This window comes from Bufo bufo, chromosome 6 (genome assembly GCF_905171765.1).
Source record: "Bufo bufo chromosome 6, aBufBuf1.1, whole genome shotgun sequence".
NCBI lineage: Eukaryota > Metazoa > Chordata > Amphibia > Anura > Bufonidae > Bufo > Bufo bufo.
In genome coordinates, this window is record NC_053394.1 from 307,626,503 (window position 1) to 307,648,146 (window position 21,644).

Below are 21,644 nucleotides of genomic sequence, written 5' to 3' on the forward strand. Positions count from 1 at the left end.
TTTTTATTTTTTGTCACAAGTTAGTTATACTGCCCTGGCATTCTAGGGGCCCAAATGTGTGGTAAGGAGTTTGAAATCAAATTCAGTAAAAAATGACTTGTGAAATCCGAAAGGTGCTCTTTGGAATATGGGCCCCTTTGCCCACCTAGGCTGCAAAAAAGTGTCACACATCTGGTATCTCCGTACTCAGAAGAAGGTGGGGAATGTGTTTTGGGGTGTCATTTTACATATACCCATGCTGGGTGAGAGAAATATCTTGGCAAAAGACAACTTTTCCCATTTTTTTATACAAAGTTGGCATTTGACCAAGATATTTATCTCACCCAGCATGGGTATATGTAAAAAGACACCCCAAAACACATTCCTCAACTTCTCCTGAGTACGGAGATACCAGATGTGTGACACTTTTTTGCAGCCTAGGTGGGCAAAGGGGCCCACATTCCAAAGAGCACCTTTCGGATTTCACAGGTCATTTTTTACTGAATTTGATTTCAAACTCCTTACCACACATTTGGGCCCCTAGAATGCCAGGGCAGTATAACTACCCCACAAGTGACCCCAAGGTATTCGCTGATGGGCATAGTGAGTTCATGGAAGTTTTTATTTTTTGTCACAAGTTAGTGGAATATGAGACTTTGTATGAAAAAAAAAAAAAAATCATCATTTTCCACTAACTTGTGACAAAAAATAAAAAATTCTAGGAACTCGCCATGCCCCTCACGGAATACCTTGGGGTGTCTTCTTTCCAAAATGGGGTCACTTGTGGGGTAGTTATACTGCCCTGGCATTCTAGGGGCCCAAATGTGTGGTAAGGAGTTTGAAATCAAATTCTGTAAAAAAATGACCTGTGAAATCCGAAAGGTGCTCTTTGGAATATGGGCCCCTTTGCCCACCTAGGCTGCAAAAAAGTGTCACACATCTGGTATCTCTGTATTCAGGAGAAGTTGAGGAATGTGTTTTGGGGTGTCTCTTTACATATACCCATGCTGGGTGAGATAAATATCTTGGTCAAATGCCAACTTTGTATAAAAAAATGGGAAAAGTTGTCTTTTGCCAAGATATTTCTCTCACCCAGCATGGGTATATATAAAATGACACCCCAAAACACATTCCCCACCTTCTCCTGAGTACGGAGATACCAGATGTGTGACACTTTTGCAGCCTAGGTGGGCAAAGGGGCCCATATTCCAAAGAGCACCTTTCGGATTTCACAGGTCATTTTTTACAGAATTTGATTTCAAACTCCTTACCACACATTTGGGCCCCTAGAATGCCAGGGCAGTATAACTACCCCACAAGTGACCCCATTTTGGAAAGAAGAGACCCCAAGGTATTCGCTGATGGGCATAGTGAGTTCATAGAACTTTTTATTTTTTGTCACAAGTTAGTGGAATATGAGACTTTGTAAGAAAAAAAAAAAAAAAAATCATCATTTTCCGCTAACTTGTGACAAAAAATAAAAAGTTCTATGAACTCACTATGCCCATCAACGAATACCTTAGGGTGTCTACTTTCCGAAATGGGGTCATTTGTGGGGGGTTTGTACTGTCTGGGCATTGTAGAACCTCAGGAAACATGACAGGTGCTCAGAAAGTCAGAGCTGCTTCAAAAAGCGGAAATTCACATTTTTGTACCATAGTTTGTAAACGCTATAACTTTTACCCAAACCATTTTTTTTTTTACCCAAACATTTTTTTTTTATCAAAGACATGTAGAACAATAAATTTAGAGCAAAATTTATATATGGATCTCGTTTTTTTTGCAAAATTTTACAACTGAAAGTGAAAATGTCATTTTTTTGCAAAAAAATCGTTAAATTTCGATTAATAACAAAAAAAGTAAAAATGTCAGCAGCAATGAAATACCACCAAATGAAAGCTCTATTAGTGAGAAGAAAAGGAGGTAAAATTCATTTGGGTGGTAAGTTGCATGACCGAGCAATAAACGGTGAAAGTAGTGTAGGTCAGAAGTGTAAAAAGTGGCCTGGTCTTTCAGGGTGTTTAAGCACTGGGGGCTGAGGTGGTTAAAAAGGACCAAGTCATTTTATGGGACTTACAAAATAGAAACCACCCATAACCCAGTTTTAGAAACTATACTCCTCAAATTATTCAAAACAAACGTTGTTAACCCTTTAGGTTTCTACAAGAATAAAAGGAAAATAGAAGTGAAATTTCAAAAGTTAATTTTTTAAGATTTTCCATTTTAATCCAAAGGTTAACAGTAGGGGTGTGGCTATGGTCTCAAAAGATTTGTGGCCCAAGCCCTAACCCCTCAGCCCCAGTGCTAGTCATATTTGGACAGGCGAATACAGCACCATGTACCTTACATCCAGTGATGTCTCCTCTGATATAGAGGGTCTCTTTCCTCATCTTCTCCATTTGGCTCAAACAACACATGACTTCTTTCAGCTGTTTTTTCACAGTTTACCACACAGACATCTTAGGTTACTCACTTGTCTGTCATCTTCCTCTTCCTGGTGCCCCAACAGTGTTATCCAGCTGCTACTGTGCTCCCAAATACCCCCAAATACTAAACTGTAGACAAAACAGTGCCAAAGAGATTGTCCCCAAAGTGCTCCCAGAAGTCCTACCAATAGTACTAATTCTCTCCCACAGTGCCATCATTAGTAATAGTGCCCCCTACATGATGATGCTCATTGAGAGTGTCCCTGTTAGGATTAGTGCCATCCATATTGTGCCCAATAATATTAAGGCCCCCACAGAACCCCCTGTAGTAATAATGTCCCACAGTGCCCCCAGTAGTAATAATGTCCTATTGTGCTCCCAGTGGTGATAAAGCTATTTAAAGTGCCCAAAGGAACAATACGAAGGCTGCCTAAAGTGCCCCCGGTAGTAAAAAAAGGTCTTGCATAAGGCCTCCGTCTAAAGTTCCCAATAGTTATACTACCCTTTCTAGATCCCCCAGTAGTCATAATGTTTTCTATAGTTTTCAAAAGATATGACATTTCAGTGCTCAATATGTTGTGCTCAGATAGTACCATCTAAGACACAACAGGCCCTTTAAACTGTTAGGTGGGTTCTACTAGGTACAGAAATGCCATACATGTATATATAAACTGCTGTTTGGGTATGCTGCAGGGTTTAAAAGTGAAAGACCACCATTGGCTTTTGCAGCTCAGATTTATATGGATTGGTTTACGGGTGCCATGTTGCTTTTGAACAGTCTCTGGGGTACCAGCACAGCCATTTTCTGTGAACTATACGTTTATTTTTCTTTCGACAGAGCTGTGTGAGGGCTTATATTTTGTTATATGAGTTGCCACTATTATTGGTTCTACTCTGGGATACATATGACTTTTTGATCATCTTTTTATTTTGCTTTTTGGAAAGCAGGATAAAAAAAAGCAGCAACTCTGTCATTGCTTTTTGGGTTTTGTTATTGCGGCGAACACAATGCAGGAAAAATGACATGTTATCTTTATTCTGCTGGTCAGTATGATTAAAGATATACCAATTTTATATAGTTTTTACATTTTACCACTTCAAAAGGGTTGTCTGCTTTTTACTATTGATGAACTATCCTGAGAATAGATCACCACTAGTAAAAAGCGGACAGCCACTTTAACACAAAGCATTTTTGGAAAGAAAAATAATGTTTTTTTTTTTTTCTGGTGATGGCCTTGTGTGAGGGTCCATATTTTGTTTGGGGTACATATGACTTTTTGCTCTCTCGATATTATGCTTTTTGTGAGGCAAGGTGAATAAAAAATGGTTGTGTTTATTTTTTTCACCTGACGGAGTAGATCGTATTATATTTTTATAAAGCCAGTTGTTATGATCATGGTGATACCTAATATGTGTATTTTTTATTTATTTTTATTGTAAATGAGTTGATGAGGGGAAAAGGGAGCTTTTTTATACTGGAATTATTTGATTTTTTTTTTTACTATGTTTTGTACTCTTTATTTTTGTCCCTGTATGGGACTTCAACTTTTGATCTCTATTTCAATGCAGTACAATACATGCTGCACCCACCCGATCAGCGCCCCATACTATTATGGCGGAAGTCGGGAAGGATTTAAAAATTCCTGACTTTTTTCTGTTAAGCAATATGGAAACATATTTATCAGCTGGAATATGCCGTTTTCTTTAGAGGTCTATTTTAAAAGTTTTATTGCAATTACATTCTACTTGATATATTAATAAATATTCAATATACAGTCTACTGTATAACACTTGTTTGGGCCATACCTTTGCTCTGGGTTATGTAGGTTGCCTTGGCTAAATGATATCTCTGGGTTTAATATATGGGCTGTTGGGAATTGCCTTTTGCAGGAGAATTTGCATAAACACATAATATCAATGTAAAATTAGACATAGGGCAGATTTACTATTGAAAATGCGCCAGCTTTTTGATGCAATTTGCACCCAAAAAACGGGTGTACATGCTTTACACTTCATTTATCAAGTGTTTTAGAAATGTTTCTAACCTTTTACTCCTTTTCAAAAGTAAGTGGCTTAATGGAAAGGAGCACGGCTTCATTTTTTAAGTAAAACCAAGCCAACTAATAAGTGGTGTAAACTTAGACTAGACAGTCTAAAAATATGACAGATTTATCATCCACTGTGATAAATCTGGTGCAGTAGACTGCCTAAGTTAAAGTCTTACTTTTAGGTAGTATTAGTACATCTGCCTCATTGTCTAATAAATGTAAAAAGGTAAAAAAGAGAATGTTTGTAACTAGTATGGAAGAAACCAAGGTCCTGAAGATGTCACTTGGCTCTCATTCTATTGCCACCATCATCCAAAAAATAAGATGGGCCCCCATAGCAAAGATATAAATCTAGTCCTGCTGATTGACACCAACAATACATTTTCCAATTCTGTGGAAATCAGAGCACCTTTGGACACAACAACACATGTTTTTCCCAGCCACTAAGACAGAGACAAGACCATCCTGGATTGGGTTCCCACTCTCTGGAGCCAGGGTACTTTGAACCATGGATGTGTGTAGAAATTTGCCCCAATTGCTACTATACAAACCCACAATTCACTACTTTAGTGCATTTGGAAAGGTTAACTTGCACTATGATTTATGTAGTTGTCTACACTTACTGTTTTCTATGTTTATTGCAATATATCCTGTTGCTTTGCACTGTTATTGCACTATATTTGCACTGCACTACGGAAAGGGTTAATGCACAGACAGCAAACAATGAGACTTTGGGACTTTCTAGCTATACTATAAAGAATTCTAGTTTTCAAAGTTTCGGAGGGGGAAAAAAAAAACACAATGACCTTCTGATTGTCTGGTTTGGCTCTGTTGTTTATGCCCAAAGACATTAAGTATAAATGGGTCTGGCGGAGATCTGTACGCTTTTACGGCAGACAAGCGGAGAGTCGGCTGGACAGAAATTGCTGCATGCTGCGACAATTCTTTGTCTGCCAGATCAATGTGCCAGAGTTTCACACCAGAGGTGTGAAATTTGACTTAGTCATAGTTTCTGTTTAGGCTGTGCTTCTCCCCTCCACCCCTCCCACTAGAAGGTTCTAGTTCAGTTACAAACTGTATAAAAAGAGAGCAATCACAGCCCCTTGTTGTCTTCAAATAAGGACCAGTGTTTAGTAGGAGAAACTCTGAGAGAAAGAGGGGGACACAGCTAGCCCAGGCCTTTTCGCAGCACTAAACCTTGTTCTGCCAGGGAGGAGACTGGCAGTGCCTTGCCTGTATTGTTTTACACTTGAGTTCCTCCAGTAAAGAAGCACACTGATTTACTGTAAACCCTGACTCTCTGGACTTATTTCTCATTGAGGTACACACTTTACCATCCCCTCCAGAGAGCAGCAACACGTGGTGACACCTCAACAGTGTCCAGGGGACCCAGCATAGCATTTGGGCCACCCCAAACCCAGCCACTTGCACGTGACAGGTCTACAACTTCTTTGGGCGATTATGAATATTTTTGTAAAGATCCATCACTGCTGACATCAAGAGCGCTTTAATATCACAGCAGAGCCAAGTAGACAGCAGAATACAGAGCAAGAGGCACAAAGAATACATTCTTAGCGAGCAGAGAGACTGCAAGCAGAACATAATAGTTAACATTGTGCAAGAAGTGTTCATTTAAGCCACAAGATGGACAGGTGCCTGAAATAACGCCTTTATACTGTAGTACTGACACATCATCTATATTTTATTTAGAGAAAGACATAAAGCAGTCTGCCAACATTAGCCACCCACAGTGCCAAAGTATGGATAAACGAATGTTCTTATACAATGGCATTTGTGGAATAACGCAGTACTTCCAGAACGCGAGACCCCAGAAGCATCGGTGTGCAGCATATACTATACGATACATCTAGTTTTGCAATCTACACAAGTCCTGGGAATATCGGTATGAATAGCCTAATTGTTATAGATGCCATATTAAAAAATCATGTTTTAATTAACAATTACTATACTAACTCGGCCCTGTATGTAGTAAAACATATTGAGTAATCTTAATATACTTCACATTAAACAGAATGTAAGTATCTGCTTAAATTTATGGGATTCGGAGTTACCAAAGATGGCGTGTCACTGACAGAACATCAATAACTGTTACAAGATATACGGTTGGATTCAGTTAATGTGACAACTCATTAATTTTTTTTTCTGTTCCTGCAATCTTGTAAGTGCACCTGTCTCTGCAAAGTGCCCAGTAAAATATAAAAGAAGAGCCCAAGTATACAAAATCTTATTTCCACACAGATTATTTTATACTGAAAGCCTTTAAAATGTACAGCGTTATGATGACTGTGTTAGTGGGAACACTTGCAAACTTGCTGCCTTATTCATTGACTGATACATTTGTGTTTGGTGACCATAAAAAATGGAATGTGGGATAGGTTATATATAGAGATGAGCGAATCCAATCCCACGAAGTGGAATTCGATCCGAATTTCAGGATAAATTCGATTCGCCTAGAAGCCGAATTTCCCCGTGCTTCATGTCACCGAATCAATTTAACCTGAAATAGTATAAAAAAAAAATAAAAAAAATTCTAACTTACCTCCTCTATTTGCTCGCGATGGGCCGCCAGCCTCCATCTTGCTTGTAGATCTCGGCCGAAATCCAGTGCGGTGCGAGATTACATCATCACGCCGGCTGGCGTTATGACGTCATACGTCACCACGCCAGCCAGCGTGATGACAATCTCGTGCCGCACAGGATTTCGGCCAAGATCTTTAAGCAAGATGGTGGCGGCCGGCCCGTCACGAGCAAATGGAGGTGGTTAGTTTGATGAAATATTTTGTTATTGTTAATTTTATTCAGATGCCGTGATCATGTATGAATGCGGCATCTGAGGGGTACAATGACGGGGGCGGCGCTATCGCAGCTCCCTGTCATTGCACCCGCTATTTACAAATAAATGCGCTTCGTGATGAAGTAATTAGTCACAAAGCTAATTTTTTGTGAAATTCAGCGAATAAGCCGAATCGAACTTTTAAGAAATTCTCTCATCTCTAGTTATATACACTGCTCAAAAAAATAAATGGAACACAAAAATAACACATCCTAGATCTGAATTAATTAAATATTCTTCTGAAATACTTTGTTCTTTACATAGTTGAATGTGCTGACAACAAAATCACACAAAAATTAAAAATGGAAATCTAATTTTTCAACCCATGGAGGTCTGGATTTGGAGTCACACTCAAAATTAAAGTGGAAAAACACACTACAGGGTGATCCAACTTTGATGTAATGTCCTTAAAACAAGTCAAAATGAGGCTCAGTAGTGTGTGTGGCCTCCACTTGCCTGTATGACCTCCCTACAACGCCTGTGCATGCTCCTGATGAGGTGGCGGACGGTCTCCTGAGGGATCTCCTCTCAGACCTGGACTAAAGCATCTGCCAACTCCTGGACAGTCTGTGGTGCAACGTGACGTTGGTGGATAGAGCGAGACATGATGTCCCAGATGTGCTCAATTGGATTCAGGTCTGGGGAACGGGCGGGCCAGTCCATAACATCAATGCCTTCGTCTTGCAGGAACTGCTGACACACTTCAGCCACATGAGGTCTAGCATTGTCTTGCATTAGGAGGAACCCAGGGCCAACCGCACCAGCATATGGTCTCACAAGGGGTCTGATGATCTCATCTCGGTACCTAATGGCAGTCAGGCTACCTCTGGCGAGCACATGGAGGGCTGTGCGGCCCTCCAAAGAAATGCCACCCCACACCATTACTGACCCAATGCCAAACCGGTCATGCTGGAGGATGTTGCAGGCAGCAGAACGTTCTCCACGGCGTCTCCAGACTCTGTCACGTCTGTCACATGTGCTCAGTGTGAACATGCTTTCATCTGTGAAGAGCACAGGGCGCCAGTGGCGAATCTGCCAATCTTGGTGTTCTCTGGCAAATGGCAAACGTCCTGCACGGTGTTGGGCTGTAAGCACAACCCCCACCTGTGGACGTCGGGCCCTCATATCACCCTCATGGAGTCTGTTTCTGACCGTGTGAGCAGACACATGCACATTTGTGGCCTGCTGGAGGTCATTTTGCAGGGCTCTGGCAGTGCTCCTCCTGTTCCTCCTTGCACAAAGGCGGAGGTAGCAGTCCTGCTGCTGGGTTGTTTCCCTCCTACGGCCTCCTCCACGTCTCCTGATGTACTGGCCTGTCTCCTGGTAGCGCCTCCATGCTCTGGACACTACGCTGACAGACACAGCAAACCTTCTTGCCACAGCTCGCATTGATGTGCCATCCTGGATAAGCTGCACTACCTGAGCCACTTGTGTGGGTTGTAGACTCCGTCTCATGCTACCACTAGAGTGAAAGCACCGCCAGCATTCAAAAGTGACCAAGACATCAGCCAGGAAACATAGGAACTGAGAAGTGGTCTGTGATCACCACCTGCAGAACCACTTCTTTATTGGGGGTGTCTTGCTAATTGCCTATAATTTCCACCTGTTGTCTATCCCATTTTCACAACAGCATGTGAAATTGATTGTCACTCAGTGTTGCTTCCTAAGTGGACAGTTTGATTTCACAGAAGTGTGATTGACTTGGAGTTACATTGTGTTGTTTAAGTGTTCCCTTTATTTTTTTGAGCAGTGTACTATTAGAAACCCAGCATTTCACACTACAGTGCCGAGCAAAATGAATCACACATTAGGGCATCTACTTGCTGGTAGCCGCCGCAAAAAACCGCCCCCTCCTCCTGTTGATTGATAGGGCCAGCGAGCGCTCTCCTCCTCCGGCTGGCCCTGTCATAATTTCAAATCCCGCGCCTGTCTTCATTAGGCGCAGGCGCTCTGAGAGAAGGAGGCTCACCTCCTCAGCATTCCCTCAGTGCGCCTGCGCCGATGACGTCACCGAAAGAGAAGAGGGAGCAAACTCTGACATCCATCAGCTCGATCACTGGATGCCAATGTATGCTAAAGCAGCTCGAGGCCTATTAGGCTTTAATACACCATCACTGAATGGGGTCAATTTAAAAACACAAAAAACTATACTGTATTCACTGTCCTGTGACAGTACTATCCTGACCCCCAATTTCCCAGACTTGAATCCAATTGAGCATCTGTGGGACCACCTTGATCATCATGCTTGCTCTATGGATCCTCCGCCTAGCCCCCTCCACAAGCTGTGGAATGCACTGCAGTCAGCATGGCTCCACATACCTGTGACAATCTAAAAGGACCTTATCGAATAACTCCCAGCCCGTCTAGCTGTTGTCCGGGCTGCATACGGCTGTTACTCGGGATATTAGCTGGTGGTCATAATAATGTGACTCGACTGTGTATATGCAGACAAAAGGCGGCCAGCCATTACTGGTAAGTGGGTGGGAGAAGTGCTTTCATAATGAATCCAGTGGACATAACTAGTCAGTTGTAATCACTGACAGGCTATTAGGACAAGTATTTTCTGTGCAGTTTGGACTAATATTAGAACCGACCCGTCTCTTCTTTAGGTGACAGATCCACTTGTTTCTAAAAGTAACCTGTGGCCAAATTGGTTAACCCATCTACATGTTTAGACACTACCACTTCATGAAACCTTAAGTAGGTAAAGAATACAGAGATTAAAAAGGGTCAAACAATAAAAATGTAGTCCCACAAATAAAATCTACCTTTTTCAAATCAGCACCTGGATCTGAAAACTTTTTTAATTGTATGTAATTAAAATGTACCGTAACTACTGATTTATTCAATAAAATGGATTTGTATAGCACCACCTGCTGTTTGATTTTCTTAATTATCTGTCCTTATTCCTGAAGTGGTGGCACACGCTCAGTTCCATCCTTCAACTGCTTCCAGTCATAGCTTCCATTAGAAGTTGTGATAGTTACAGGGAAAGAGCTGTAGCAGAGAGGACACAGCCCCTGAGCTGCTAGCTTGAAATAGATCAAGAAACCAATTAGAGCAACCAATGAGGGTAGCTCTGGATCTCTGTAAAGTACAGGACTGCTTCTAGCTTTTCAGAAAGAGAAATTGTCATGTACAATATTATGTCAGATTTTATTTTATTTTTTACATTATAGGTGTTGTCCAGGGTACTAATTTTGATGGTGTATTCTAGGTCATCAATATCAGATCATTTGGGGTCCGTTGCACAGCACCCCCATGGATCAGCTGTTTGAAGGTGCCGCAATGCTTGTGTGTTTACTTGCAAGTAGTATCCATTCTAGTTGCGGTGCAGTGTAATTACCACTGTTTGTACCATTCAAGTAAATGGGAGAGGAAGTTGTAATTACACTGTGCCACCACTACAATGGAGCTGGCATGCAGGCAAACAAATGTAGATCCCTTCAAACAGCTGATCTGCAGGAGTGCTGGGAGTTGGCCCCTGCCTATCTTATATTGATAGTCTACCCTGAGGATAGCTCATTAAATCTGTAGCCTGGACAACCCTTTTAGCCATTGCATAACCCCTTTAAATTTACTTATATCACTATAACAAGCTGTATGCTTGTCATACACTGACATTAGTTTCCATATTTCTGATGAGGCGGTTTGCTCCAAACGTCAGGTCACATTAAATAAATGGTGTACATGTTTACTTAGAAGGGTTTTCTTCCTGTTTTGACAGATGTTACTGTGATACAAATGGTACTATCCCACACACTCCTAATGATGGGCAGCAAATGGCAATTTTCAATTTGCACATAAAGCACAACAGATTGTAGAATATACAATGTCCAGCTAAAAAAGCTTCTGTTTAACTGCCCCAAGACCTCCAGCCTTCAACCCAGCCAATACTAATGCAAACCAACTGTACCTGTTTCAATGATTTTCAGCCAGCTTTACTCTACAGTACTATAACAGGAACATTTTGGTTAGCCTTCATGCACACAACCATATCCATTCTGCAGTCCGTAAACCTTAGATCTGCAAAATACGGATATTGGCCGTGTGCTAGAACTACAATAGGAAATGTTCTATAATTTGCAAAACATCTACATGGGTGTAGACAGCACATGGATGACATCAGTGTGCTATCTGCATTTTTTGTGGATCCTCAAAAAATGTGCCTTAACCTCACAATGGAAATCTCAGCATTTTCAGAAAGAGCCTTCATGTGAACATGTTTACATAGCTGACTGAACACATACAAATTAGACACCAATCTTCATCAGACCTCAGATCAGATCCCCCCAATCTTCATCAGACCTCAAATCACAGCCCAATCTTTATTAGAACGCCAAATCAGAACACCCAATCTTCATCAGACCTCAGATCAGAACACCCAATCTTCATCAGACCTCAGATCAGAACACCCAATCTTCATCAGACCTCAGATCAGAACACCCAATCTTCATCAGACCTCAAATCAGACCCCAAATCTTCATCAGACCTTAGATCCAGCGCCCTATTCCTGCAGCACGGCACTGTGACTTGACATTGCACAACTTCAGTTAATAGTGTGGGTCTACTATGCCCTGGCACTGTACACAGCCAGGACACTGCACAGTGCTGGTGCCAGCAGAAGACTAGGGAGTAGTGAGTAAAGCCAGCACCAGGAGGGCTATATTCACTGCGCGTCTTATGGAGAGAACAATACGCTTAGATAGAAATATTACACTCCGACAAAAAAAAAAAAAAAAAACACACCCATGCAAAACTCGACATGCAGTTATGTCTACAGATGCAGTTATGTTTACAGGTAGGTAGATGATTACAAGCGTGGTCCGCTTAGACACTAGGTCTTGACATAAGAGGGTGTATAAATACTTCCCTTGATGCCCTATAAAAATGCTCTCAGATGCTACTTTTGGGTAGTATACCTCTTGGCGAGAAATCATTGACTGGTAGACATGTCTCTACAATGCACTCCAAGACATTTTTCCCAGCTGAAAGACTTTGAGATGGTGTGCATCATTAGACTGAAAGAAGAAGGATGGTTGTTTTGTATGCCATCTTGGCCATTTTGAGCTAGCTGTTAGAAGGTGTTGGGAGCAGTGGTTATGTGAGGGCACGAACACACAACCAACAGGCTCCAGACAGACCACTAGTAGAGAGGATCTTTTGATCTGCTGACTAGCACTAGCAGTTCCCACAGTTTCATTGTCCACCCTCCAGACATAGGTGGAACCTTCATTGCACACCCCTGCCTCTGCCCAGACCATTTACAGGCAGATAGCAGAAGGAAATTTTGTGTCATGCCCCCCATTACATCCTGCTATTGAAAGCTAACCATCCCTTTTGTTTACAGTGGTTCATGAACAAGAAACATGGACTGCTACCCACTGGAACCATATTGTGTTTAGCAACTAATCTGGGATCCAACAATGGTCGGATTTGAGGATACAGTATAGAGGCTCATGCTTCAATCCTGACTTTGCTGTGGAGCTACACACTGCCCCAACTGCAGGTGTGATTATCTGGGGAACCATCACATATGACAGTCGGTCACCGATAGTAGTAATACATGGGACTCCAACAACTCAGCAATATGTGCAGGACATCCTGCGGCCACATGTGTTGCCTCTCATGGCAGAGCCTCCAACTAACATTTTTTTCAGCAGGATAATGCTCACCTACCGACAGCAAGCAAACATCTGACCTGCATCCAAAAGGTACCAAAGTCACTTACATGCTCCAAAATGGGGTTGTGTTTGAGCAAAGCATGCCAGGATTTTTCAGCAGCCCAAATACGCAAGTCCACATGTAGGAATTCTTTATTTTGACTGTAACAAACCTTGAAATTCCTACAGGACACTATTACACATGAGCTTGTCCATCATGTCAGACCAACAAGTGAGAGGGTAAGAGAAGATGGACAAAAAATCAGCTCCCGCAGAAGGAGGTCAACTCTGAAGACATAGTTTAACCAACGGAGTTCAGACAGGTCAAAGTGTGACCGGCTCAGACCCAAGGTGAAAAGTTCACACAGCTGAAGAAAAACCAATATGTCCGGGTAGAAGCTTGTTGTACCATTTATTTCAATTTACAACAAACCATGCATATAAAATCTAGATAAATTCCATTCTAATCACAAGTAGCTACACAATTTATGCAAACAGATGTCTTTGAGCAGTCTTTTTTCTCCAATACATTCAAAGAAGTAAATGACTAAAGACAGCCAGGGTTTAAAGACTACATTATGAATGTTACGTAATTGCATTTTTTAGAAAAGAAAATTTTTATTTTTTTACACGTTTTATAGATGGCAGGCCACTAATGGGAATAACGTACGATCGTTCTGCAGGCATCCTTGCTCAAAAAATAAAACCTACAGAAAAGGCACATAAAATGACCAGAGCTCAATGTCAAAAACAGATTGGAAGCTCATACAAGCACCATTCCCGACAATTATTTATGTTATGCTGTTATATTACTAGTTGTATGCGGTATTATTTCTATGTATGTGCTTGTTAAAAATTTACTATTACATGCTGTAAGTGTTTTAAAATGTAAAGGGCCACAGAAGGTGGCCCTATGTCAATAAGTAATAATACACACACAAATTAAGAGATACATTATTAATGAGCACACCAGGAGGCAGTGGTATTACGAGGATCAATATATAACAGCAAATATGCCATTAGTAGCAGATTTCTGACACCAGAAAGCAACCCAGTTAACAAGGTGAAAAGGAATCAGTACCTGGCTTCAAATCACACAATAAAAGCCTCTCATATTTTATTAGTAAAGGTCATACTTATACCACAGTAGTCTCCCAATGAAGGTAACTGTACTAGTAAAAAAAAAAATTAAAAAAAACGTTTGAGAAAAAATTACGTTTCTCAAGTTCATGAATGGGGAAGTTACTACAGATGAACTTATAATTCTGTATGGCTACTGTAATGACTTAATTTCATGACTGTGTCACTACAACATTACCATACATTATTAAAAAGAATGTTTTTATTCTTAACAGAGGTTTTCTGGGTTATAGATATTGATGACCTATCCTCAAGATAAGGTAATCAATATCAAATCTGTAGGTCATCAATAATCTAGAACCTGCAAAAAATTGCAGGAGGGGATTTATTAACTGACTTATGCCAGTTTTCTGGCATACAAAAGTCAAAGTTTTGCACAGAATACTGGATGGGAGTGGGCGGGGCCTCCTGCAGTTTGATGGATATTACCATAATTAGGCCAAGGGGTGTAGCTACCATGGAAGCAGGGGAAGCGGCTGCTACAGGGCCTGAACTCAGGAAAGGGCCCAGGAGGAGGACAAATGGATCTATTTTCAGGATCCAGGGAGCAGCGAGTATGGTAATCCATGTCGTAGAACTAGTATTACTCACCGATCCCTGGTCTTCTCTGGGTGCCTGCAATGCAAGTAAGTCCTGGAAGTGCACAGCTTCAGGACATAATGTTGTGTGCGTAGGAGTGCACTATGACCTTATGCTTTGCAAAGTCAGGTCACAGTATAGTGCGTACCTAGACACAGTGCTCCATGAAGGGCGGAGGCGTCGTAAGAAAAAAGAAGAGAGGTGAGTATTTTTTGTTTTGTCCAGTCTGAGGTCTCCATTAAGAGGACCGGGGGGGGGTGTCCTTCAAATATTTGCTGCGAGGCCAAGTCAATTCTAGTTACGTCGCTGATTAGGCCGCTCTGCGCCAGCTCTGAACACAAATTTGCTTTTCTGTGGCATGAACTTCAAGAAGAGGTACCAAATTTATTTAGAGGCATGCGCCTCTTAATAAATTTGGTGCATTTTACTACAGTGGACTTCTGATTAAGAGTATAATGCCCCCCCTCCCCCAATAATCTATACACATTACCCTTCCCCTCAATGATCTAGAAAATATTTATTCAACCTGCATTTGGGGAAAAAAATAAAATAAAAGAGTATCATATTTAAAAAAAAAAATAAATACTGCTGGGTTCACAAGCAGGTGAAACAATAAAATATAAAGACAAAAAAAAAACACAAACAAGAAAAAAAAATACCTCAGTTTCAAATGTGCAAGCACTAAAAGACTGATAGTAAACTTGACCTGCCAATGGTAGCATCCAGTGGCCATTTTTTATCCCTTTCACCAGCAGCCCTCCCTTCTGCATGTGCACGGTCAGGTCATGCATGGATTCGGGTGAAACTCCGTTCACATTTACATACAGGCGGAGTTTCACAAAGAAAGCCCATCTGTTCCCGTCACACAGTACAAATCGAGTGTCACCCAACTTGCTGCTAACGGCAGACTCTTTTCCCATTAGGAAGAGTAGCAAAGAGATCTGGCTATGGAGTGGCTGATTAGAGTATAAATACCAGATAACTTTGTATTACAAGCCAACAAGCCATAAACATTATTTTTTTCTTCTATTTACAGCTCCTGCAGCCTCCACTCTTTCAATCTCCCAACAGGGAATCGCAAGAACCAGTCACCTATAAAATATATATATATATTTTAAAAGCAAGGTCCTTGGGTAAACAGTAAGTGTGCGAGGGTGCAGCGGGGGCTGCAGGAGGACTGCGATAAACACACCATGAACTCTGAACTTTCAATGCCCTTCAACCCAATTAATATACTTGTGATGCTATTCGTGCAACTGAAAAAATAAGAAATCTCTTGCAAAAAAACACAATTTTGATGAGGTGAATGTAAAGGGAGCAGCCTGTCAAGACAATGCAATGTTTGGGGAGTCTTGCACTGTAATATTCATATTTGAAATAATAATGAAAACCTTTTTTTCCCCCTCCAACTTACCAAGTTTCCCCCCCCCCCCCTTTTTTCCTTTTACACCACCTGGTAGCAACATGGAATATACAAGACAAACCTTTTTTTCTTTGGAGTCATGCTTTAATTTGCACAAAAATAGGCTTAAATAATCATCGATCAAATCTGATCCAGTGAAAGAGTTTTTGGAGAACCACCATAATACAGTGCGGCTAGCAGGTGCTTGCCTGTTCCCCATCTGTCTCCCACTCTGGCATCGCCTCGGTATTTCATCCCTCATAAAACTTCCAGTTTCATAAGCAGGATTTGTTACTTCCCAGGGATCATGGCATTGCTTCTTCCTCCAAACCAATGGCCACATAGTTATAACTAGCATCATGCAACTTTTGTAAAGACTTTACCAACACACTTTCATTATAGTCTGTACAGAGGCTACACTCTTCGGCAGGGGCACAAATAACAGCATATTCCATAAAACAGTGTCAATGGGCCTCATACAAAGAGCATTCAGTAAAAGGCGGCAAAATGACACCATGGCTATGTCCAATGGTAAAAAAAAAAGTTAAGAGCCAGTCCATTTCTCCTATTACAAATTATAAAACCGCAAAAGAGTGAAGAATCCCTTGGTGGGAAAGTTTAAAGTAGGGAGATGAACAGGGACTGAACCTTGAACTCCATTTACCCTTTGAACTCATTACTTTTAACTGGGCTCACTGTGCTCTGCTTTTAGACAAATTTCACAACAAGCCGGAACCCTCTCTTGCAGCCCCGCTCGGAATAAGATCTATGTTCATGGGGTTGACCCAATTACCTGCGGCTTCCTTTCTCTGCAAGGTGAAAGCTGCATGTGTGAACATATATTGAACTCTGAACTCTTCGTACCACGTCTTTCAGCTGGAAATTTCCTTTTCATTTTCGGATCTACTTTCCATGGTAATGTTTCTCGCTGTGATGGAGCAAGTTTGTCCAGCAGCAGGCTACAGAACAAGCTACTTAATAAAACATTTGCCTGAAAAACAGATTGCGGAATGGTTCTCTTTATTGCGCTCCGAGTGCTTCATATTATAATGAAATAATGCATTTTCCTTTTTCCTGACCTGGGTTATTGCCGGCTTGGGGCCATCAGTTACCGTGCAGCAGAGACTGACACTCATACGTGTACAAGGCTCTCTGTCTATAATCCAACACCTCACAACATGCTGCCCAACTGACCCATGGCACCCACATTTTGGTCTTGAAAGTCGCTAACTTCATTCCGTGCAGAAAAGAAATAAGCGGTGAAAGAATTGTATTTCGCAGACACAGCAGAATGCATTTTCAGCACCATTAACTTCTGCCACTGCCTCTGGGAAGTGCATTAAAATGTTTCTATATACTGGTCCATGTTAATTAAAAAAAAAAGTGTCAACTTAATTCAGTTTCGTTCTTTTTGATGCCGTGTCACAGTTCAAATTAACTCATTAAAACTAAACGCAGAACGATCGGGGCTTTACAATCAATGGTTAACAAGGTATTTCTGATGCTGACCAATTGTAGTGGCCAGGTTAATAAGTATTTTCTGGGCGTCAGACTCTTCTTGGAATGGCTTCTTGCTTCATTAAATGATCTGCCTGCTATTTAACAGATGAAATGGCTTTATTATTCCATGTAGATCCCTGAAGAATTCCTAAAAATGCCCAAGGGGACTGGACCCCAACGCTGAGGAAAGTGCTTTTTTTTTTTTTTAATACACAGCCAAGATTGGAAGTATGAAGACAGAAGCTTTTTATTCCCAATAACAGGAGATTTGTATGTTTTAGTGCATGGAAAGATGATAATTTATGGGGCCATTTACTGAAGAGCATTGTTTCTCACTTAGAAGCCTTTATCTGCAGCAGGAACAACCTTTAGCCAGCTGCTGAACCTAAAACTTTACAGGGGTGTTAATGTTTTGGAGAAATTTGTCAGAGCTCCAACTGATACAATCGGTCTGAGGGGCCCTTGTGAAGAAAGGACTGAATAACGTCTCCTTAGCAGCCATTCATTTTCTTAATGAACAAGGTACTATTAGCCTGAAAGGAGACCTGGTTCAGGAAAGAATTAAACACTCTGTCACAGATGCTCCAGCATTTAAGGACAGCAAGAAAAACATAATAAACACACAAACAAAGCCACAAGCAACTAAAGTGATTTATCCATGTGCAAATACATCCATGTAAAACGGCACTGAAAAAAATAAAATATAAATATAAATAAAACTACATCGATTCTAACCTACAATAATACAACACAGTTGAACAATACTATGTTTGTTTGATTGTAAGCCTCAAGGGATAAAAAAATAAAAAATAGCACAAGAACATTATAAAGAAAAGGTTATAAAAGACTTGCAAGTAACATATAATATGGACAAATCCCAGAAGTCAAGTACTTAACACACTTGGGCATTTGTCATGGACAGCTAACTTGAGCAGAGTTTATTTTCTATAGATGTCTATGAAATTCCTAATGCTGAGTCACCAACAGAGGCCACGAGAAGAATACAAAACAAAAATGGGAAAAAGCTGATAGAATGTGAATTTCTCTATACATGTATATTCCATGTGTGACAACATGAACCGAGAGTATACTGGTCGAGTCCAGTGGACAGCGATTCACGCTCCTGTCTGACTAATGCTCACAATTACATAGGGAATTCAATTATAAAAGACATAGATCTGCAGCAGATGAATTTTAGATGCAGCAAAATGAATGGAAAAAAAACCTAATTATTCATGTATATTCCGGCTGGGCAGAAATACTCAACGTACACTTTCTGCTGCATTATTACTACTGGTCAGGGGTGTAACAAGTAAGCGAAATATAGAATGGGGCCTTATTCCACCACAACCACTATCAACAAAATGTTTGAAAAGCTTATGACTGCTCTCCCTAATGCACAAGGCACAGAGTGATGTCATAGTACAGGGATAATGCACTAATAAAACTGGAATAACATGCACAGTGAAACCGCCGTATAATCACAGTACAGGGCTTTTGCATATGTTGATGTTACAATATTGGCATAATAAACACAGTGATGTCACAGTACATAGCTAATAAAGACAATGATGTCACAGTGCATAGCTAATAAAGACAATGATGTCACAGTACAGTAATAATCTACTCAGTGATGTTACACCGCTAGAATTATACAAACTGTGATGTCACATGCAAGAATAATGCACAACACAAGAAAAATGAAAAAAGTAATGCTGTGCGGAAGGAATAACGCAAACAGAAAAAGTAACTTTAAGGCTCCATAGTAAAACTTAGAATGGGGTTATATTCAATTTTCCATAGTACCTTTCACCACTAACTGCACCTTATGTATAAATGTAAATGGGCCCCATAGCAGCTGCTAGATCTGTTACCCTGCTAGTTATGCCCATCATACTGATGAGTTAATTATAGCACTCGGCACCTATGGTGTTAAACTGGGCAAAGAACAGAACCACAAACACACACCAAGATTCAACTAGATTAATGTAACTGTGTTGAAACACAGTTGATGCTCGACGATAACATGATGATGCACTGTTACTACTGGCTGTTTGGCATTAATTGTAGGTTGATGTCATTTTTTGGCGACACCTTGAGAAGGACAGAATGGAAAGAATTTTGTTTGAAGTTTTAGGAGTTGTGAGAAAGGAAATTCATTTGGACAATTGTTGTGACTAATAAGACATTAGTAAATAATAAGCCATAAGAAATACATGAAAGTACTTCTGTGTTATAATAAAATTTATTTCCCAGGTAATCAACACAAAGTGACTGCCTCTTTATCCCACAATTGCCAGCATTATCTTCAGGTTGCATGCAGTTTTTTAAACCCCCCACAAGGGGGCACTACATCTCTTGTTCTCTGCTAAATAAAACTACCTTCACCGAGTTTAGAGTTTGTCAAATGGGGAAAAAAAAACAGTAACTTGTTTTAAAGCATTAAAAATAAGCAGCGACACGTCAGGACCTCAGGCAATGTGGCTCTTTACTTGCCATTTATGAGGTATAAAACCAAACTCATTCACTTCTCATTCATTGCCGTATACTAAACAACTTCAATTATGTGCTTGATGCTCGTAATTAAAGAACCACTTTCACTATGCAACACAACCCAGATAGCGGAGTAAATGAGAAGCGGCAGCTAAAGCAGACATCTGGATGGCCGGTTGGTGAAGTGTTATTTTTGTACGATTTTTAATTTTTACCACCTCAGTCGTTAAAAGATTACCCAACTGACTAAGAAACCGTAACCCCTTAAAATACACTAACATTGGGACAAATAGAGCCTGGATGAGTAGAATACCAGCCCCTATTCTCGCATCTCACTCTTTAAAGGGGTTGGCCACTTTCTGTCTACTGTTGATGGATGCGCATGTAAGAAGAGTTTATCGTATTTCGTAATATAGCGGTTATTGGTAATCTGCACAATTTTCTATATTTCAAAAGTTATGCCTCCTTGAAGGTCAAGTCTTTTGTACTGTCCACATGGAAGTCCTGTCCATAAAATGGCGGCTGATGGAAGGTCACATGAGCAGACAAATTGCTCAGTCCCCTCCATTCACATACACTGCACCTGCCGTCTGCACTTACAGTGTTGGGAGTTTAGTGCAGGTGCAAAGTATTTAAATGGAAGAGACTGAGTGATGTGTCTGGTCACATGACCCTCCATCAGCGGCTATTTTATGGACAGGACCTCTATGCTGACAGCACAGATGATTTGTCCAAAAGGTGACATGGCTCATAAAATGTAGCAAACGGCACCGAATATCATCACAGGCTATATTAGTAAGCATTATAAGGTCATCTTACATACACGATTGTCATCAGTAGCCTGCAAATGGTCAACCCCTTTAAGTATTTACTTCAGAACCCCAAATATGAAAACAAATAATAAAACAGTATTACTATTGCCTCTTAAAGACACATTTAACAGCTATATGTTTCTAGGCACAAACTTGTTGCAAGCTAAACTCTGGGGAGTGCACAGTATAATAAAAGGATTAACATTGTGCCAGTCATAAAATATGGTGCCATATCTAACTGGGCAGTAAGGAGCAGGATTAGCAAGTTTATGTATAAAGCCCACATATCACTTACCTTCATTCAGGTAATCAGAGGGAAGGGAAACCTCGTCAGACGCTGTGCCATGACTCAGGCTACCATTATCATCATAATTCTCCTGCCCTTCTGTATCAGCGTCATCATCTAAGGAACATATCATAAAGAACACATTGAATTGGAATGTAGAAAATGTTTCTATTGTGAAGAAATTGCCGCTTGGTGCGTATTAATATTTATTTTCACTTAGAGTTGTTTATGTAGCGCCAACACACTCCATGGCACCTTACAGAGGCATAGCTATAGGGGAAGCGGCTGCTTTGGGGCCTAGACTCAGAAGGTGCCCACCGAGGAGGAGGACTAAGAGATGTTATTGTCAGGGCCCCCTCAACTGTATTATACAATGACATTATATACAGTGACAGTATATACAGTATGGGAAACTGATGAAGTGGCTGCTGGGTCTAGTCTGAAAAAACTATCTTTACTAGC

The 21,644-nt window shown here is 40.8% G+C and overlaps 1 protein-coding gene across 5 annotated transcripts in view; it reads right to left on the reverse strand.

Moving 5' to 3' along the window:
- The window catches only part of SKAP1 (src kinase associated phosphoprotein 1), a 624,187-nt gene that overhangs the window by 455,095 nt on the left and 147,448 nt on the right, over nt 1–21,644 (reverse strand). For all 5 annotated transcript variants that reach the window (XM_040436618.1, XM_040436619.1, XM_040436621.1 and 2 more), the window contains exon 4: nt 21,192–21,299. In XM_040436618.1, the coding sequence (XP_040292552.1) occupies nt 21,192–21,299 (108 nt within the window). The remainder of the gene's footprint in view (nt 1–21,191; nt 21,300–21,644) is intronic.